The following is a 17,642-nucleotide window of genomic DNA, read 5'->3' on the forward strand; positions in this document are numbered from 1 at the left end:
AATCCCGTTTTTGATTGTAGAAAGATAATTTTTGCTCCTATATTTTGTTTTAACAATATTGTTTTCTGTTTTCAGGTAAACACTAAGCTTACAAGATGTGTAATTATAAACTGTTTTGTTTCCTTTGTTTATGTTCATACTTGTATGTAAATAATGTTAAAACGTCCACTAACAATTACTACTAACATTACATGTTGGAATAAATGTTTTACTCACCTCTGTTGCAATTAAACTGCCTAAGTCTTTCTTTCGTTTAGCATGTTTGCCAATTTTCACATGTTGCGAAATTATTTGGTAAGTTACTTATGATTAATAAGTTCATGTTGGTATAACAAGTGCTAATTAGGTAATTGTCGACATCAATAAAGAGTATTTAAATTTTATAGTTTCCTGAGAGAAATAAAATGAATTGAATTGAATTGAGTAAAACTTCTTTCTATAAAATGCAGTTTCAAACAGTTAATTTTAACTTCAAGTCATGAAAATTGTTCAATGTTTAAATCAATATCATTTTCCAATATCATTTTCACTTGTACATGTAGTCTAGTTTATTTTCAATTTGCAATGATTTATTATCGTAAAATTTACAATGAAACAAGGGATAAATCAAAAGTTATGAAGCAATTGTTTTATATTTCAGGTACACACCAACTACTAGTATATAAAAAATAGAAGAAAAAAAAACAGAAGCGAAGTTTCGGAGCAAGACGCGGTTGTGGCTAGTAATACGGTCTGGTCCTAAAGCTAGTCATACGTGAGGCACGTTCAGCTAGACAGTCTTGCTTGGACTACAAGAGTAGTGATAATCACATACGACTAGATTTTTGGCCGTCGTGCGGGACTGTTCACTACAGGATGTTTTAAAGCCACTAATAAATATGTATCATTTCCATATGGTTTATAATAAATAATGAAAGCGTAAAGTAGTTGTTATCTTTTCTAACGGGTACTGGTAAAAACTTTCAACAAGAGTGAAAATTAAAGCACAACACCAGAGGAGGGAAGAAGCAGAAAACGAAAATCGGGCTTCTATATCTTTTATTAATTCACTTTTTTTTCTATACGAAATTTAACGGAATATAACATTTATTAGGAAGCACAAACAGTTCAAACAAATAAAGCCAAGAATGATTTACACTAGAAAGAAAAAATATTTTGCTATGTTGCGTTCTCATATAATGCTTCCATTTGATTTTATTTCTTATTTATAACATGTACATAGATACAAACGATACCAACAATCAAAGATTATTTACACAAAATACAGACAGACAGACAGACATATTCTATAAATCATCATGTAATAATCACACACATAACGTGACAAATACACGTGCAGTTGTTAAAACTAAATAGTATAATTCTGTTTCAGATTTTGTTTCTGTTCCCATAAGTCTATTACACAGACAAAATTTTATGAAAAAGATCATATACATTATTACGAATATGCAAATATTACGAATATGAAAGTATCTTAATCTTGCCGAAAATAATACAGAATGGAGAATAAACAATTTTTGTCAGTAGTGAATAATATGGATTATCAGGCCCTTCCCCGGCCGCATAAGGCGCGGCGCTTAAAACACGAAATACAGCTTCCCGCAGCGCTTAAATATCCCGCGCAGTGCCTCAGTTATTAGCGCGGCATCTTAAATCAGTAAGGCCAGCATTTTTAGCTCATCTGATTTTTTGAAAAAAAATGATGAGTTATTGTCATCACTTGAGCGGTTGTCGGCGTCTGTGTCGGCGTCTGCGTCGGCGTTGCCTGGTTAAGTTTTATGTTTAGGTCAGCTTTTCTCCTAAACTATCAAAGCTATTGCTTTGAAACTTGGAATACTTGTTCACCATCATAAGCTGACCCTGTATAGCAAGAAACATAACTCCATCTTGCTTTTTGCAAGATTTATGGCCCCTTTTGTACTTAGAAAATATCAGATTTCTTGGTTAAGTTTTATGTTTAGGTCAACTTTTCTCCCAAACTGTCAAAGCTATTGCTTTAAAACTTGCAACACTTGTTCACCATCATAAGTTGACCCTGTACAGCAAGAAACATAACTCCATCCTGCTTTTTGCAAGATTTATGGCCACTTTTGGACTTAGAAAATATCAGATTTCTTGGTTAAGTTTTATGTTTAGGTCAACTTTTTCTCTTAAACTATCAAAGCTATTGCTTTGAAACTTGCAACACTTGTTCACCATCATAAGCTGACCCTGTACAGCAAGCAGCATAACTCCATCCTGATTTTTGCAATAATTATTGCCCCTTTTGGACTTAGAAAATCATTTTCTTGGTTGAGTATTATGTTTAAGTCAACTTTTCTCATAAACTATCAAAGCTATTGCTTTAAAACTTGCAACAGTTTTTCACCATCATAAGTGGACACTGTACATCAAGAAACATAACTCTATCCTGCTTTTTGCAAGAATGATGGCCCTTTTTAGACTTAGAAAATCATGGGTAGGACAATATTTCTATTACACAAAAAAAAATCAGATGAGCGTCAGCACCCGCAAGGCGGTGCTCTTGTTTTATTTTCTGGTTTACGGGAGATTTTTCAAAAAGTTTGGGTCGGGGGGACAAATAAAAATAAAAATCCCAATTTTGAGCAGTCGACCAAATAAATAAAAATAAAACGTCCAAAAGGATACAATTTTTTTATTTTTTGTACACCCCAGAAAACAAAAGCTTGCAAGCTTAAATTGCATACACACTCACAAATGAACTATTCTGAACTGGTTTATATCTCATCATCTCAGTATACTGTTGTTTTCTTTATGTGTAGCTTGTATGAATAATGCAATTTTCAAAGTCACCAAAGATATGTATTATTTTTGTTTTTGTATGTATCTATTTTGTAGTAAAAATATACTTGTGGTTTTTCATAATAAAATATACAGATACCACAGTTGACATTGCATAATGTTTATTATATAAACATGAATAAAAACTGCTATTAGAATGGGGATATGCAATGACTACTTTAGGTCTGCATCCTGCATACATGCATATTAATTGGCCTTAGATGCAAAGTCTTAAAAGACAGGTATTGTCATACTAGAAAGCCAAAATTACAAATTGATAAACTGGCTTTAAAATTAAATGGCTTTGGTTAAGTTTCAGTGGCTTGAATATTGTTTTATATTTTGCCGATTGTCAGTGCCACCTTTATTGTATGACAAGTCAAAACAATCTGAATTTTGGTTCAGCTGAAATGTGTACAAAACAACAACCTTATTTGCTGATCTAACAACAGTATCGGATATTTATAAGACTCTTCACTGAGATGGGACTTGGACTTAGTAAGTTATGAGTCCGAAAAAACATTTATTACTGGATATGTCATTATGTGTTCCTCAGTGTCAAAGGCACATGTGACTGTTTGTGACATATAGTGTCTGAATGTTTGTCCAAAACATACTTTCAAAGGGTCTTCTTACAGATTTTATCGGTATACTTTAAGTGAACAGGACTCATGAGAATATTGCTGAGAGTTTCATGTTTGATAATTATCTTTTGAGTTACAGTGCCTGGCTAGAACTTTAGTCAAACTAATTTGACACATCCTAGGAAATATTGAGATAATCTTTTCATATGAGCAAATTATCTCCACTCGGATTAGATTGCCTGTCAAAAATATTAAACACCATTAATCTGACTGCATCCAATTACTTTTACTACATGTAGTTTGAATTTTTTATCACATGTATCTTTATCAAGCATTTGCAGGGACATGTGTCATTTTACATTGAAATTGCACTTTGTTTTGAACAGAACTACTGAAAATTATGGTATTAGTTATTTTTTCTTCTCCAACCCCCAAGACTTCAAAGTAAAAAAAAATATGTTTAGCAAGTTGATACTCACTTTTGTTCTTCCATTTTGCCATTTCTTTGGTTTCTTTCCTTTTTATCAAGTGTGGTATTTTTCTGACAGTCCCACATGAATTTGATCGTTGTCCAATTATAATATACAGACAACAAATCTCGCACATGTGATACGCCAGATTTTTCAACATCTGGACAATGTTGATTAGTGAAGGTCATTTTTCGTATGTGATTATTCCTAATGTTGAGCTTTAGGTTCTGTAATTTCTACTCCGATCCAATTTGCTTACAATACTTGTTATCTCTGCAAACTTATTCCAAAGATTATTGTCTGTTAACTTGTATATTTTTCCTATTTAATTTCACACAGTTTACATTCATGTAGGCCGCCATTTTTCATGCGTCTGCTGATCTTGATTAAAAACCTCTACCTTACAGTTAAAATTTTTATTTTTGGCAGCAGCAATTATGGACGGTCGGCGGATAAAATGAAAATAAAAGTACTGAAAATGACTTTTATTTTTATTTTGTTTTGTCAAAAAATAGGGTCGGTGCTCCCGTAAACCAGAAAATTAAAAAATATTGGCCTAAGCGATTTCATCCCCGTGAGATACCTCATGTGTAGTGTATATGTAATTTCCTTGTTGACATGCCTTGACGATTTTTTTGATCAGCAAATTACGTCACGGCGAGTGCACACAGGTAATGAGAATCAATGGTGTTAAAATTAATTGATAAATAGTATGGATCCTGTGAAATGTCAAAAAGGGGTGCGTAAGCGGCCAGCTGATTACCAAGCACGTGAAAAGTGCCCTAGATTTCTTTGCGCAAAATTTAAATTAGACTGTTGTTTAGTATAATAACAAGTATATATCAATGCAGTTTGATTCTACTGTAATTTAAACTAGAAAATGCACAAATTTTAATGAATATCGAAAGTAAAAGTACGTTTAGAATGTCCGTTCACGAGTCGTTATTACTCCCGATGTTGTATGCAATTTTTCCGTATTTCCTTCAAAAAAAGCTGACGGTCGGTGTATTTTTTATGATGAGAAACATCAAAATTTGAGGATTTATCTCTGGTTTACCCTAGTAGGTCATGTAACTGAGTAAAAACTACTTTCAGACAACATTCAGAAAGTGTACCAGTATCCGGATAGTATATTTTGGATATGCGTTTTAGTAAACTTTAACCTGACTGTAATAGCACTTTTCTGTTAATGAAATATTGATGAAAGACCTGATCAATACAACATGACTTTTGATAATTATTAGTTTACAATGTGACCTGAAACAGGCCTTTAACTATGTTGTTTACATGATCTTGGTTTCAAGATTAAGCTAATATATTAAGGCCCTCCACTATTTCATATGAATAAGTTGACATTCTTGGTGACATTTTTTAAGAGAAAGGCTTGAATGGTTTAACCTAAACTATAATGTAAGTAAAAAGCCTTTGTAAATTTTGTTACTGGTTTTGGGAAGATTTACTGCTTAAATTTATTCTGTGACATTTCCTTCAAGTGTGCAATAAAGATAAATGGAATACATATTAACTATAGACATCTAGAAATGCAACTACTGCTATGATAACTTTCAGGTCGAAAAGAGCACCCTGCCCCTTTCGGACAGCACTCTGTCCCGGCAGCACCCTGCCCTTTTTGAGCTCTAGAAATAACACTATATGATATATTGATGGTTATATCATTATGTGAAAATGTAGAAGTAATGAAATACATGTTGTTGTGTTTTTTTGCATATGGTATACTTAAAAAAGCACCATTTGGTTTCGATTTTAAAAAAAAAAATCAAACACGGGAGGAGGTGCCCCTCCTGCACCCACCCCTTATCCCGCCATACAAACTTTACCCCAGCGCCTTAGAAAATTTCTGGGGAAGGGCCTGATTATATAATAAACACAAAATGATTTCTGTAAGCATTACCAATACACAGGTTTTTGTTTTATATGAGGCTATAAACATATATGACATTTAATGCTAATAAAATTATGTTTACAAAAGAAAAATTAAAAAAATATTAAATTGTAAGCTGTTGCTTCCAAGGCTCTTACTCAGCACTATTTTTCGTAATCTTGCCCTGGAAAACATAGCAGATAAAACATAATTTTTAACAGCTGTATGTTACACATTAATAGTTTCCTGAAATTTTGAAATGTCACGCGATATAATTTGATTAATTTGTTGTTTCAGACATGTAGACAAACATCTAAATGTTTAAATGGATATAATTACTTTGTTTACTTTAAGTGAATACCACTGTTTTCTTTCCCGAGCGAAAACTTTAATGCCGATATTCTATATTGTATTAAAATTCTTTTTTGATATTTACAAAAGCAAATAAATTCGTTACAAATTAACAAGTTATTCAAAAACTATTAATTTTAACTGGTAACTTACCTCTTAAATAATTATCTAACTCCATGCCAAACTGTGAACGAAGATTAATCATTAGGGTTTTAAATAATGTAATCGTATTAAAGTAATTGTTAGTATAACAACAGAAGTTTGCAACAAACATACAAAACTGCAAAAGTGAACTCTAAATAAAACAACTGAATTTACAAGTTTTATTGTTTATTAAGCACTGTCTCGTCGTATACGCTTCGTGTCAAGTGCTGTACCTGCAAAATACGAAAAGTTTCCAAAATTACCTTGCAGACGAACATTGAAACTGAAAAATTACGATGATATTTTGTGTTAATATACACACATAAATATATCTTTTAATTTTTGGTTGAAAATAGCATATTTTAAAACAATATCATGAACACCGCAATTCGCTGCGATTTCACCGCGAAACAGCGTGTTCGGCGAGCACCGTGTCCAGACACGCTGTTCACCGCGATATGCGGTGAAATCACCCAGCTGGGTGGTCAAATAAATTTCTTTGAACACGCTAGTCTGGTGTCACGGTGATGGGTGTCAATCGGAACTTTTCATTTTGGACGTACTGTAACCTGACATACAGTCGATTAGTCAGTTCCGGATCACTAATGGCTATATTTGTTATTGAGCTTCAGAAATATATTTTTTAACACACATTTTTGCACAGGGAGAAAGGAAAATCCTTCTGTTTTCTAAATTCCCACAAAATTTTGGTTTGAAAATGCAAAAACAAATTATATAGATCTAGTGGTGTCCAGTAATAACTCTGGTTCCCTCATATCGCGGTTATCTCCATTTTGCCAGAAAACTTCATGGAGTGCCACCGCAGTGACCTACATTCGTAAACCAGAACCAGGGGATTATGTTTACTAACACTTGCAAAATGCAGGGTTGTCATTTTTTGTCAATAAGAACCGGCCGCCGGCCAAAATGGACCGTTCAAATATGGCATTTTGGCCAGTTGAAATTTGCAAAAAAAAATAATTTTTTTTTCGGGCCTAAAAACTTAAACATGCCGACCACGATTCTGTTTGTATTAATTTGTCTAAAGAAGTCTCCATCAAGCCTAAAAATCAATATTACCCGTGGCCGTTCCCGTTCATAATACACAGCGTGTCATAAATGGCGGATGTCATTCCCGCCATCCTTTAACTGCGGAGCAACATGTCATAAACCAATAGTGTATTCTCGATCTTTGACCCGATAAACTAATGACAGCTTTGGATGTAGAACGCATGACATATTTTATCAGCAAAAGTATTTAAGCTCTGCCTTTACACCTGATGATACATGTCATCGTTAATTGAAGTAAATTAAAACAGATTTCAGGCGAGATATTACCCATTTTTGTCAAAAAATGAAAATCGTGTTTCACGGACTGAATTAAAAGGCAATGCCAGGTATTACATGAAAAATATACATCAGTTATCAATTTCGCGACAATGTTTTTCGCTTGTAGAAACCTGATTTGCACAATTTTTTTACAATCGGAATCACGAAAGTAGTTGTCAAAGCAGCCATTTTAAGTTATATTTTGTAGCAAAAACTTCGGTTGCCGAGGCTTCAGTGATAATTTCCAAGAATTTTGAAATCGTGGCTGTATATTGATTTTGGCAAATTCCGATGAAAAACTGCCATAAACAAGCAGAAACCATTGGTAAAAATTAACTCTGGTCCTAGAATATAAGTTATAAAATGTCATTTTATAAATAATGCTAGCCTTGATTGCCTTATTTTCGTTTGTCACATATTTTCGCGACCCCAATTTCCGAATAATTTTGGTAATTTTGAGAAAGACCTACCTTCATTTGGGACAATATTGTCATTACCAATGACCTACATTTTTCTTCATTAATTTTTTACCATCCAAAAGAGACTACTTAGTGATGACCATTCATGTAATGTATCCCTTATATTGTACATAATTACTGCCATTTTTAGCTGCTTTTATGACACTACCACACACTACGTACATTAACACTTCACCAACACTACCAAACAATTCAGACTGTGATTCTTTCTGATACTGCAACCCATGTGATGCTGACTGATACTAGCTATTTTAAACCGCCTCGGTAGCCTAGTGGTAGAGCATCCGCTTCGAGTGCGGGAGGTCGTGGGTTCGATTCCCGACCGCGTCATACCAAAGACGTAAAAAATGATACTAGCAGCTTCTTCGCTTGGCGCTCAGCATTAAGGGGATAGTGCTAGGACTGGTCAGCCCGGTGTCAGTATAATGTGACTGGGTGGGGTATCATGTCACGTGTCTATAGCGTGATATTCCTGTGAGGCAGCACTATAAAGTTGGGCATTGTGCTCACTGCTACAAGTAGACACCGTAGTTTATACGACTGAAAAATTGTTGAAAAAGACGTTAAACCCGAACACACACACACTAGCTATTTTAAGTTGATCAATGTTAATTATCTCAAAGAAACAATTTTTTCTTAAGAAAACTTTTTTTCCAAATTTAACAGGTGAGTTCATAAAAATGTGAAAATAAGGGGTATATTGTATAAAATTGCAGTGGAAAAAGTGTTCTTAATGCTCCCAAAATGCCCCAGAATGCAGGAAATGAAGTGCTGAATTTCAGAATTTTTGGACATAGAAAATATCAGATTTCTTGGTTAAGATTTGCATTTAGATCAACTTTTCTTCTTTACGGTCAAAGCTATTGCTTTAAAACTTAGAACACTTACTCACCATCAAAAGCTGACACTGCACAGCAAGTACTAAAACTCTGCATTGCTTTTTGCAAGAATTATGGCCTCTTTTGGACTTAGAAAATCATGGGTAGGTCAATATTTCTATTATACAGAAACAAAAAAATCAGATGAGTGTTGGTGCTCTTGTTCTTTTCAAGTCCACAGCTTCAGTTTACATTTTCTGTTGTCAATGTGCCATTACCCACTAGTGGACTCACAATGCTGTGTCCTAACATCACACAGCATGAACATCATGGACACATTTCTAGTTCCTTCACATAATACTAACTTAATGAAACAATCTTGTAAATTCTGCAAGTCTCTGGGGCCTTCAGTATACAAATAGACATTTCACAATTGAACTGTGACACACACACTGCCAATTTTAATTTTTCCGTTCTCTACTGATGCAAAAATGCAACGGGTTAACCAAAGAAGACTGATCTGTATTAAGGGGCTACTGTCTTATTAATCAGATGTAGCAGCAAGTAGGAGGAAAACCTCAGTTCCTACCCTGCCATTAAGATGATTTTCAAATTTTACATTGATATTATCAGACTTCTGTCCCAGTCACATATATTTTATAGCATTAGTCTGTATTATATGCTACTTTGGCATTGCTTCTGTTTTATTATTAAATGCTAATTTATTTTTGACAGCTATTGATAATCACTAACACAAAATTTAACTTTTCCATTTTAGTTCTGAAGGCTGTTGAAACTGCAGGAGAGAAGTATGTCAAAACTTCCGCTGACTACGAGACATTCATGCGTGAGCAACTCAGAAATACCAAGTTTAGCAAGCTTGCCAAGGTGAGCCATATTCATGGTTTTATTTTTCAATGCATAGCTTCAGGACATTTTCAAAAAATGTGTCTCAATGGAAGAAAACCATTTGCCTTTTTACTGTTTGGCTTGATATTCTGCAAATTCTCATTGAACTTGGTGAAATTGAGAGCCTGATTTCCATTAACCAGTTTCATCTGTAAACAGTAGAGGACAACTTAGACTGGCTACTACTGCACAACAAAGGTTTAGTTTACTGACGGCTTTTTTAGCTCACCTGTCACAAAGTGACAAGGTGAGCTTTTGTGATTGTGCAGCGTCCGTCCGTGCGTCCGTAAACTTTTGCTTGTGACCACTCTAGGGGTCACATTTTTCATGGGATCTTTATGAAAGTTGGTCAGAATATTCACCTTGATGATATCTAGGTCAGGTTCGAAACTGGGTCACGTGCGTTCCAAAACTAGATCAGTAGGTCAAAAAATAGAAAAACCTTGTGACCTCTCTAGAGGCCATACTTTTCAATGGATCTTCTTGAAAAATGGTCAGAATGTTTACCTTGATGGTATCTAGGTCAAGTTCGAAACTGGGTCACATGCCATTAAAAACTAGGTCAGTAGGTCAAATAATAAAGAAACTTTGTGACCTCTCTAGAGGTCATATTTTTCATTGGATCTGTATGAAAGTTGGTCTGAATGTTCATCTTGATAATATCTAGGTCAAGTTTGAAACTGGGTCAACTGCGGTTAAAAACTAGGTCAGTAAGTCTAAAAATAGAAAAACCTTTTGACCTCTCTTGAGGCCATACTTTTAAATGGATCTTCATGAAAATTGGTCAGAATGTTCACTTGATGATATCTAGTTCAAGTTCGAAACTGGGTCATGTGCCGTCAAAAACTAGGTCAGTAGGTCAAATAACGAAAAAACCTTGTGACCTCTCTAAAGCCATATTTTTCATGGGATCTGTATGAAAGTTGGTCTGAATGTTCATCTTGATGATATCTAGGTCAGATTTGAAACTGTGTCAACTGCGGTCAAAAACTAGGTCAGTAGGTCTAAAAATAGAAAAACCTTTTGACCTCTCTGGAGGCCATATTTTTCAATGGATCTTCATTAAAATTGGTCTGAATGTTCACCTTGATGATATCTAGATAAAGTTCGAAAATTGGTCACGTGCGGTCCAAAACTAGGTTAGTAGGTATGAAAATAGAAAAAGCTTGTGACCTCTAGAGGCCATATTTTTCATGAGATCTTCATGAAAATTGGTCAGAATTTTTAGCTCACCAGAGCACAAAGTGCTCAGACTGAGCTATTGTGATCGCTCACCGTCCGCCGTCCGTCCATCCACACTTTCCTTTAAACAACATCTCCTCCTAAACCAACAGGCCAATTTTGATGAAACTTCACAGGGACGTTCCTTGGATGGATCTTCATTTAAAAATTGTTCAAAGAATTGAATTCCATGCAGAACTCTGGTTGCTATGGCAACAGAAAGGAAAAAATTTAAAAATCTTCTTCTCAAAAACCAGAAGCCCTAGAGCTTAGATATTTGGTGTGAAGCATTGCCTAGTGGACCTCTACCAAATTTGTTCAAATCATGACCCCGGGGTCAAAATTGACCCCGCCCTAGGGGTCACTTGATTTTACATAGGAAAATCTTAAAAAATCTTCTTCTCAAAAACCAGAAGCCCTAGAACTTAGATATTTGACATGTAGCATTGCCTAGAGGACCTCTACTAAAGTTGTTCAAATCATGACCCTGGGGTCAAAATTGACCCCGCCCAAGGGGTCACTTGATTTTACATAGGAAAATCTTCAAAAAATTTCTAAAAATAAACAGAAGGCCTAGAGCTTAGATATTTCACGTGTAGCATTGCCTAGTGGACCTCTACAAAATTTATTCAAATCATGACCCCCAGGGTCAAAATTGACCCCGCCCCAGAGGTCACTTGATTTTACATAGGAAAATCTTCAAAAAATTTCTTAAAATAAACCAGAAGGCCTAGATCTTAGATATTTAACGTGTAGCATTGCCTAGTAGACTTCTACAAAATTTGTTCAAATCATGACCTCCGGGATCAAATTGACCCCGCCCAATGGGTTTACTTGATTGTACATAGAAAAATCTTCAAATTTTTCTAAAAACAAACCAGAAGGCCTACAGCTTAGATATTTGACATGTAGCATTGCCTAATTGACCTCTACAAAATCTGTTCAAATCATGACCCCCGGGGTCAAGATTGACCCCGGCCCAGGGGGTCACTTGACTTTACATAGGAAAGTCTTCAAAAATTTTCTAAAAATAAACCAAAAGGCCTAGATCTTAGATATTTGACGTGTAGCATTGCCTAGTAGACTTCTACAACAAATTTTCAAATCATGACCCCCGGGATCAAATTGACCCCGCCCCATGGGGTCACTTGATTTTATATAGGAAAATCTTCAAAAATTTTCTAAAAATAAACCAGAAGGCCTAGATCTTAGATATTTGACTTGTAGCATTGCCTAGTAGACTTCTACAAAAAAATTCAAATCTGGACCCCCCAGGGTCAAATTTACCCAGCCCCAGGGGTTACTTGTATATAGGGAAATCTTCATAAATTTGCTAAAAATAAACCAGAAGGCCTAGATCTTAGATATTTGATATGTTACACTGCCTAGTAGACTTCTACAAACTTTGTTCCATTCATGACCCCCGGGGTAAACTTGGCCCCGCCCCAGGGGTTACTTGATTGTACATCAGAAAATCTTCCAAAAAAATTCTAAAATCATCAGTTTGACATTTGAAACATATAGCTCATATTGCTCTGGTGAGCGATCCAGGGTCATCATGACCCTCTTGTCTTGATGATATCTAGGTCAAGTTCAAAACTGGATCACATGAGCTCAAAAACTAGGTCACTATGTCAAATAATAGAAAAAACGACGTCATACTCAGTTCAAAACTGGGTCATGTGGGGACAGGTGAGCGATTCAGGACCATCATGGTCCTCTTGTAAAACAAACCTGGCATACCAACTCATGAATAAGAACATGAAATAGAAGTATACTGTGTTATATGATTGTTTTTGGTTAGTGTAATTATGACCCTTTAAAACCTTAAATAAAGTGCGCAATGAGGGGAATTCTTGTGTCTTTATGTCAAGAAAGAATTTTGAATTCCTTTGATATATTTTACAGTGTAACCTTGTTCATTGGAAGGGGAATATCTTTGTAGAGAGCACTTTGTGGCTTCTTTTACAGAGTTTGACTGTACTTATACTATTTCATGTACAATATAGGGAGATATTTCATGTATTATAGGGAGACAGAAAAGATGAAGACGGTGACTTGAGGAGAGTAGACCACATCTCTCATTTTATCCTAAGATTGGCTTACTGTAGATCGTATGTGTTTTACAAGTTACACTTGTGTAGTACTTAGTTTGGCAATTTTAACATTATATTTTTATGCCCCCAAAGGGAGGCATATTAGTTTTCAACTGTCCATCCGTTCGTTTGTCACAACGTTAACTTTTTGCATGAAGGCATTTTACTCGCGAACCACTGCACCCAGGACCTTCAAACTTCACACGCTGATAGTACTTATTGAGTACACGACCTCTATTGACTTTGGGGTCACCAGGTCAAAGGTCAAGGCGCTGCGGGGGCATTTGTCACCATTAGTGACAGGTCTTGTTTTTTAGCTCACCTGTCACAAAGTGACAAGGTGAGCTTTTGTGATCGCGCAGCGTCCGTCGTCCGTTAGTCCGTCCGTAAACTTTTGCTTGTGACCACTCTAGAGGTCACATTTTTCATGGGGTCTTTATGAAAATTGGTCAGAATGTTCACCTTGATGATATCTAGGTCAAGTTCGAAACTGGGTCATGTGCGGTCAAAAACAAGGTCAGTAGGTCTAAAAATAGAAAAACCTTGTGACCTCTCTAGAGGCCATATTTTTCAATGGTCCATACATTGTGAATTTTTCACCTTCAATGAACAGGTAGCTGTTTGAACGCGAGGTCCGTGCCGTAGGTCGTAAACTTTGCTTGTGACCACTCTAGAGGTCACATTTTTCATGGGTCTTTATGAAATTGGTCAGATGTTCACTTGATGATATCTAGGTCAAGTTGAAACTGGGTCATGAGGTCAAAAACAAGGTCAGTAGGTCTAAAAATAGAAAAACCTTGTGACCTCTCTAGAGGCCATATTTTCAATGGATCTTCATGAAAATTGGTCAGAATACCTGTGATAGTCTAGTTGAACTGTCGTGCCATCAAAACTAGGTCAGTAGGTCAAATAATAGAAAAACCTTGTGACCTCTCTAGAGGCCATATTTTTCATGGGATCTGTATGAAAGTTGGTCTGAGTGTTCATCTTGATGATATCTAGGTCATATATGAAACTGGGTCACATGAGGTCAAAAACTAGGTCAGTAGGTCTAAAAAAAGAAAAACCTTGTGACCTCTCTAGAGGCCATATTTGTGAATGGATCTTCATGAAAATTGGTCAGAAAGTGGGTCATGTTCCATCAATAACTAGGTCAGTAGGTCAAATAATAAAAAAACCTTGTGACCTTTCTAGAGGCCATATTTTTCATGGGATCTGTATGAAAGTTGGTCTGAATATTTATCTTGATGATATCTAGGTCAAGTTCGAAACTGGGTCAACTGCGATCCAAAACTAGGTCAGTATATCTAAAAATAGAAAAACCTTTTGACCTCTCTAGCAACCATACTTTTGAATGGATCTTCATGAAAATTGGTCAGAATGTTCAACTTAATGATATCTAGGTCAGGTTTGAAACTGGGTCACGTCCCACCAATAACTAGGTCAGTAGGTCAAATAATATAAAAACCTTGTGACCTCTCTAAAGGCCTTATTTTTCATGGGATCTATATGAAAGTTGGTCTGAATGTTCATCTTGGTGATATCTAGGTCAGGTTCGAAACTGGGTCACGTGCGGTCAAAAACTAGGTCAGTATATCTAAAAATAGAAAAACCTTGTGACCTCTCTAGAGGCCATACTTTTGAATGGATCTTCATGTAAATTGGTCAGAATGTTCACCTTGATGATATCTAGGTCAAGTTTGAAACGGTTCACGTGCCGTCAATTACTAGGTCAGTAGGTCAAATAATAAAAAACCTTGTGACCTCCCTAGGGGCCATATTTTTCATGGGATCTGTATGAAAGTTGGTCTGAATGTTTATCTTGATGATGTCTAGGTCAAGTTCGAAACTGGGTCAACTGTGATCAAAAACTAGGTCATAGGTCTAAAATAGTAAAAACATTGTGACCTTCTAGAGGCATACTTTTGAATGGATCTTCATGAAATTGGTCAGAATGTTACCTTGATGAAATCTATGTTAGATTGAAAATGGGTCACTTGCCTTCAAAACTAGGTCAGTGGGTTTAAATCAATAAAAAACCTTGTGATCTATAGAGGCTATATTTTTCAAGGGATCTTCATGAAAATTGTTTCCAGAATGTTTATCTTGATAATCTAGGTCGGTTCAAACATGGGTCACATGGGTCAAAAACTAGGACACTAGGTCAAATACTAGAAAAAAACTGTGCATACATCAGTTTTCAATAACTGGTCATGTGGGATACAGAGTGAACGATCGGACATCATGGTCCTCTGTTTATATATTTTTGAGAAAACTATGTTTACAACCATTGAAAAAAAATCTTTTACTCATTGCAGACCAATTTTTACATGTATTTAAGTTTATACATTGGTCAGTCTAGTAACTATGCTTTTTATATCGTCCTGAGGCGGAGAGATTTTGGCATTATCGCAGTATTAGTTGTCATCATCAAAATTGGAAATCTTAAATTTAAAATAAAAACTATTAAGCTATATCACCAAACTTACATTTTTAACTAGCACTGCCTTTACTCAATTTAGTCAATGATCCCCTTTACCAGTAAAAGCAGTTCCCTTGATGTTTAAATAAAAAGGGAAAATGCTTCAATTAATTCGAAAATTATTTAACTAGAATCACTAACCTCACATTTTTTAATTACACATACTTTTGTACATATTGTATATTCTCCCTTACCTAGTAAAAGCGAGTGGTTAAAAAATTTGAAAATGTTAATTCAAAGTAAATTTAATTAGAATCACCAAATGCACATAGCTGTTGGCCCCTTTGCTTGCATGTTATTATCTCATTGACCTAGTAAAACAGAGGTTCTCTTGAATTGTAAAAAATACAGATTTGTGTATGTGTAACCTATTTATGGATCATGAAACTTAATACAAGTGTAAATCACTATAGGGCGTTGGTATACATGTCCGTCTGTCCGTCCGTCCGTCCTTCCGTACGTCACACTTCATTTCCGAGCAATAACTGGAGAACAATTTGACCTAGAACCTTCAAACTTTATAGGGTTGTAGGGCTGCTGGAGTAGACGACCCCTATTGTTTTTGGGGTCACTCTGTCAAAGGTCAAGGTCACAGGGGCCTGAACATTGAAAACCATTTCCAATCAATAACTAGAGAACCACTTGACCCAGAATGTTGAAACTTAAGGGGATGATTGGTCATGAAGAGTAGATGACCCCAATTGATTTTGGGGTCACTCCGTCAAAGGTCAATGTCACATGGGCCTGAACATTGAAAACCATTTCCGATCAATAAGTAGAGAACCACTTGACCCAGAATGTTGAAACTTCATAGGATGATTGGTCATGAAGAGTAGATGACCCTTATTGATTTTGGGGTCACTCCGTCAAAGGTCAAGGTCACAGGGGCCTGAACATTGAAAATGATTTCCGATCAATAAGTAGAGAACCACTTGACCCAGAATGTTGAAACTTAATAGGATGATTGGTCATGAAGAGTAGATGACCCCTATTAATTTTGGGGTCACTCCGTCAAAGGTCAAGGTCACAGGGGCCTGAACATTGAAAACCATTTCCGATCAATAACTAGAGAACCACTTGACCCAGAATGTTGAAACTTCATAGGATGATTGTACATGCAGAGTAGATGACCCCTATCGATTTTGGGGTCATTCTGTTAAAGGTCAAGGTCACAGGGGCCTGAACATTGAAAAACATTTCCGGTCAGTAACTTGAGAACAACTTGACCCAGAATGTTGAAACTTAACAGGATGATTGGTCATGCAGAGTAGATGACCCTTATCGATTTTGGGTTCACTCTGTTAAAGGTCAAGGTCACAGCGGCCTGAACATGGAAAACCGTTTCTGATCAATAACTTGAGAACCTCTTGACCCAGAATGTTAAAACTTTATAGGATAACTGGACATACAGAGTAAATGACCCCAATTAATTTTGGGGTCACTCTATTAAAGGTCAAGGTCACAGGGGCCTGAACATGGAAAACAATTTCCGGTCAGTAACTTGAGAACCACTCAACCCGGAATGTTGAAACTTCATAGGATGATTGCTTATGCAGAGTAGATGGCCCCTATCGATTTTGGGGTCACTCCGTTAAAGGTCAAGGTCACAGGGGCCTGAACCTTGATAACCATTACCGATCAATAACTTGAGAACCTCTTGATCCAGAATGTTGAAACTAATTGAACATGCAGAGTAGATAACCCCTATTGATTTTTGGGTCAGTCTATTAAAGGTCAAGGTCACAGGGGCCTGGTCATGTGAAATCATTTCCGGAAAATAACTTGAGAACCACTTGACTTAGAATGTTGAAACTTAATAGGATGATTGGACATGCAGAGTAGATGACCCCTATTTATTTTGGGGTCACTTGATCAAAGGTCACAGGAGCCTGAACAGTGACTTGAGAACCACTAGGCCAAGAGTGTTGAAACTTAGCAGGATGACTGGACATGCCAAGTAGATGATCCCTATTGTAGAGCCAACCATCAGTGTCTCTTTGACTTTCACTCCTGACTCCTATTGACTTCTTGCCTATAGGACTTTGCATTGGGGGAGACATGCGCTTTTTTGCAAA

General features: G+C 36.1%; 1 protein-coding gene across 1 annotated transcript in view; it reads left to right on the plus strand.

Annotated features, from left to right (window-relative positions):
* The window catches only part of LOC123525486 (DNA primase large subunit-like), a 44,550-nt gene that overhangs the window by 637 nt on the left and 26,271 nt on the right, over nt 1-17,642 (plus strand). Inside the window, exons 2-3 of the mRNA XM_045304576.2 lie at nt 9,638-9,747; nt 13,021-13,103. Coding sequence (XP_045160511.2) covers nt 9,638-9,747; nt 13,021-13,103 — 193 coding nt within the window. The remainder of the gene's footprint in view (nt 1-9,637; nt 9,748-13,020; nt 13,104-17,642) is intronic.

This window comes from Mercenaria mercenaria, chromosome 3 (assembly GCF_021730395.1).
Source record: "Mercenaria mercenaria strain notata chromosome 3, MADL_Memer_1, whole genome shotgun sequence".
Lineage (NCBI taxonomy): Eukaryota > Metazoa > Mollusca > Bivalvia > Venerida > Veneridae > Mercenaria > Mercenaria mercenaria.